Here is a 4,145-nt window from a genome sequence, read left to right on the forward strand (position 1 = left end):
GCCCAGGCGGGTCTCGAACCCGCGGGCTCAGTCAATACACTCACCTCAGCCTCCCAAAGGTGCGGGATTACAGGCTGAGCCACCAAGCCCGGCCCACCCTATTTTTCTTATTAGTATACATGTCCATTGTTGAGACTCTTTAAAAAGAGAAGGAAATTGAAGAAAATAAACCACTCATAATCACATCACTCAAATACAACTATTGCTAGCATTTTGTTGTGTAGACTTTTGAATTCAATGTATGTATTTACACACACACACACACACACACACACACACACACACACTTTTTTTTTCTTTTTTAGTCAGGGTCTCACTGTGTTACCCAGCCTGGAGTTCAGTGGCACAATCACAGCTCACTGCAGCCTCATACTCCTGGGCTCAAGTGATCCTCCTCAGCCCCCCAAAGTGTTGGGATTATAGCCGAGAGTCATGGTGCCTGGCCATATACACACTTTTAAAAATATAAATGTTTCCCTTCATTTTATTTATTTTATTTTATTTTATTTATTTATTTATTTTTGAGTTGGAGTCTCACTCTGTTGCCCAGACTGGAGTGCAGTGGCCATTCCGGGCCACCGCAGCCTTGGCCTGCTGGGCTCTGGCAATCCTTCCACCTCAGCCTTCCGAGTAGCCGGAATTACAGGCATGCGCCACCACACCCGGGTGATTTTTTTATTTATTGTAGAGATGAGGTCTCGCTGCCCAGGCGGGTCTCGAACCCGTGGGCTCAGGTAATTCACTCACCTCAGCCTCCCAAAGGCGCAGGATTACAGGCTGAGCCACCAAGCCCGGCCCCTCATTTTATGAAAACATTACATCATTTGGACCAGAGGAAACTGGTCTGGCCGAACTGATATTCAAGTAGGGTTTTGCATTTCCTATCATATATAAGACAACTCTTCTGGGCTGAGTGTGGTGTCTCTTGCCTGTAATCCCAGCACATTAGGAGGCCGAGGTGAGAGGACTGCCTGAGCCCATGGGTTCGAGGCTAGGCTGGGTAAACTTGGCGAGACCTTATCTCTACAATAAATCAAGAAAAATTAGCTGAGCCTGGCGGCATGTGCCTGTAGTTTCAGCCACTTGGAAGGCTGAGGCGGAAGGATTGCCTGAGTCTAGCAGGTTGATGCTGAAGTGGCCATAAGCATGCCACTGCACTCCAGTCTGGGCAACAGAATGAGACTCCAACTCAAAAACAAAACAAAACAAAACAAGTAGCAAAGGCAGATTTTCAATGCCAGGTATAATTCTAATCCATTTTTACAACTACTATGATAAATTGTCTCCCAATGCTAACACAGCTGTATTGATCATTCAATGGGTCCCTGCCCCTCTACTACTTGGAGTAGCATATTGTCCAGTGCATGGTTAATGCTTGTGTTTTTTTTTTTGAGTTGGAGTCTCACTCTGTCGCCCAGACTGGAGTGCAGTGGCCGCTCCCGGCCACCGCAGCCTCGACCTGCTGGACTCCGGAGATCCTTCCGCCTCAGCCTTCCGGGTAGCCGGAATTACAGGCGCGCACTACCACGCCCGGCTAATTTTTTGATTTATTGTAGAGATGAGGTCTCGCCTGCCCAGGCGGGTCTCGAACCCGTGGGCTCAGGCAATCCACTCACCTCAGCCTCCCAAAGGCGCGGGATTACAGGCTGAGCCACCGAGCCCGGCTTGGTTAATGCTTGTTAATGCATGGTTAAGAGCTCCTGTGAATTTCTAATGCAAGTCTACATGATTTGGGTGCCCCTTCTAGTAGTCCTAAGGCTGGCTTAGGTTCTTCTCTGTGCCTTCAAAACAACAGACACTTGTCTATGTCTCCCACCAATCTATAAAGCTTCTAGAAGACAAGGCTTGTGTGTTGTCTGCTAGTGCATTCTATCCGTTTCTCATACCTAACACAGTGAATGCTCAGGTGATGTTTGTTGAGTGCAGGCATGAATGAACGACCAGACCTGTAACTACAACTGTAACAACAGGCATGCGCCACCACGCCCAGCTAATTTTTTCATTTATGGTAGAGATGAGGTCTCGCCAAGTTGCCCAGGCTGATCTTGAACCCGTGAGTTCAGGCAACCTTCTCACCTCGGCCTTCCAAAGTGCTAGGATTATAGGCGTGAGCCACCACCGCGCCGGAGTTTTTAAAAAAAATTTATTGTAGAGAGAAGGGCTCATCAAGTTGGTCAGGCTGGTCTCGAACCCCTCAACTCCTGCAATCCTCTCATCTAGGCCTCCCAAGGTGTTGGGATTACAGGCGTGAGTCACCGCGCCAGGCTAATTCTACCCTTCTTTTGGGTGTCTTCAGGTTACCCTAATGGCCGTAAGCATTCAGTTTACCAGGCTCTGCCACCGTCAGAAGCCAGAGCTTTGAATTCACCACGCGGAATTCCGCCTTCCTTGTACTTCCTGCTTCTGCCGGAAATGCTTGCTACAGGAAGTGACGACAGCTGGGTGGACTTAAGGGCTGGGACTTTCTCTTCTTCCCCACGCGGTCGAGGCGACCGGTAGGCCTTGTCAGCTCGTCTTGCGTGATGCCGGGAAAACTTCGTAGTGACGCTAATTTGGAAGCAGACATGGCCATGAAAAAAGTGGAGACACTGCGAAAGCAAACTGAGAAGGTGATTTCGAGGGTTCTGGGGCAAGAGGGACCAGGGGCCGGGGCGCTGAGAGGAGCTGGGCCCGGGGGTACTGGGGAAGTGCCGGGGCTGGGAACGTGCGCGCTGCGCGGAGCAGCAAGTCCAGAGACCTGGCGTGGGTCTCGGCGGACGGGCGCCCTGGGTCGGTGTTCTCCCGGGCTAGTGGGCGCGCAGCCGGCCCGGCCACTTCCTCTCAGCTTTTACGCATCCACAAGTCCCAGAGTCTCTGGCGGAGAGCCCGATCGGAGCTCGATGGAGGACCGGGTGTCCCACGTGGCCCCTGGCGACTGCGTTCCGCACGCGATGCGCAAAGTTGGACGTTCGCTGTTAGGCGCAAGTTGTTTGCTCGGACTCTAGTTCCGGCTTGAGCGTGCGCGAAAGGAACTTATAGATCAAGTCAAGGTAGGAACAGGAGATTTAGACGAAGCTAGAGAAATCTTAACCCCATTCGCGCACGTGGGCGGCGCTTGCAGTAACTTTTTTTTTTTTTAACCCTAGTAAGGGAAGTAGTTTGTTTTCCAGTAAGCCGCATTTAGCAGATGATGTAACTCAAGTCCTTTTAGTATGTATTAACTAGATTTCCCATGGAAATGTAATGGCATGTGCTGTGTTGCCAACTGTACACCGTATATTTTATATCTATACATATGCCAGCAGTGTAAATAACTTTTGACAGCCGTCTGCTGCTTTACTGTTGTTTCCTTAGCTAGGGATTTAACTTATGACTGAGTCTCTGTTCAGAGATAAAGTGGGAACAAAGATGGTCCCTGAACTTGCAGTGTGTTTAAAATTTCCTTCTTTTTTTTTGAAAGCAGGATTTATTGAGAGGACAGAAAAACTCTCACGGTGGGAGGGGACCCGAAGGGGTTGCCCTGGAATTTCCTTATTTCTATGTCTTCTGACGTGGAGGTCTTAGAATAGCAGTATTTTGGCATTGTAGAAAGGCATCAGAGCACAGACTTGTACCCACGGGTCGGGGGAGGGAGTGGGCGTGGCTTACGTTGTGCCAGTCTGTGTTCAATTGTGGCACTCCCAAATCTAGAGGGACATGACCGAACTTCATTGCCTTCCAAAAGAGACGACCAGAATGGGAAACATTCTTATTTGGTAGAAAAGAGGGAAGAACTGAAATCTTGGGAGGAGACTGGATTGATTTCCAGATATCTGAAGGATAGTCATGAGGCAGAGAAATGATTTGGGAGAAGAGGCCAGCCCAGAAGTTTCAGGGATGCAGATTTAGCTCAATACATTCTTTTGAGATTGTTCTGGGACTTTCCTAGAAAGGTTTTAATGAGGCTACAACACCTGTCTAATTGCTTTCAGTAATAAGAAAAGTTGGAGAGGATAATACATTTCAGAAAGGAGTCATAATCACTTAGATGGTTTGGTTTTGAGGTTTCGTTCCTTCCACATCCTTTAACTTGTGCATTTATTTTGTATTGCTTTGAATTAAATACATTTTTTTTAACACATGAAATGATAGATTGTGAATTTTTTTTTTTTTTTTTTTTTTGAGTT

General features: G+C 48.2%; 1 protein-coding gene across 1 annotated transcript in view; it reads left to right on the top strand.

Moving 5' to 3' along the window:
* Nucleotides 1–2,446: 2,446 nt before the first annotated feature.
* The window catches only part of DDX21 (DExD-box helicase 21), a 26,571-nt gene continuing 24,872 nt past the window's right edge, over nucleotides 2,447–4,145 (top strand). Inside the window, exon 1 of the mRNA XM_008073093.2 lies at nucleotides 2,447–2,609. Coding sequence (XP_008071284.1) covers nucleotides 2,523–2,609 — 87 coding nt within the window. The 5' untranslated portion in view covers nucleotides 2,447–2,522. The remainder of the gene's footprint in view (nucleotides 2,610–4,145) is intronic.

Source organism: Carlito syrichta, unplaced genomic scaffold (genome assembly GCF_000164805.1).
Source record: "Carlito syrichta isolate Samal-C Ts95f unplaced genomic scaffold, Tarsius_syrichta-2.0.1 Scaffold315646, whole genome shotgun sequence".
NCBI classification, from domain to species: domain Eukaryota; kingdom Metazoa; phylum Chordata; class Mammalia; order Primates; family Tarsiidae; genus Carlito; species Carlito syrichta.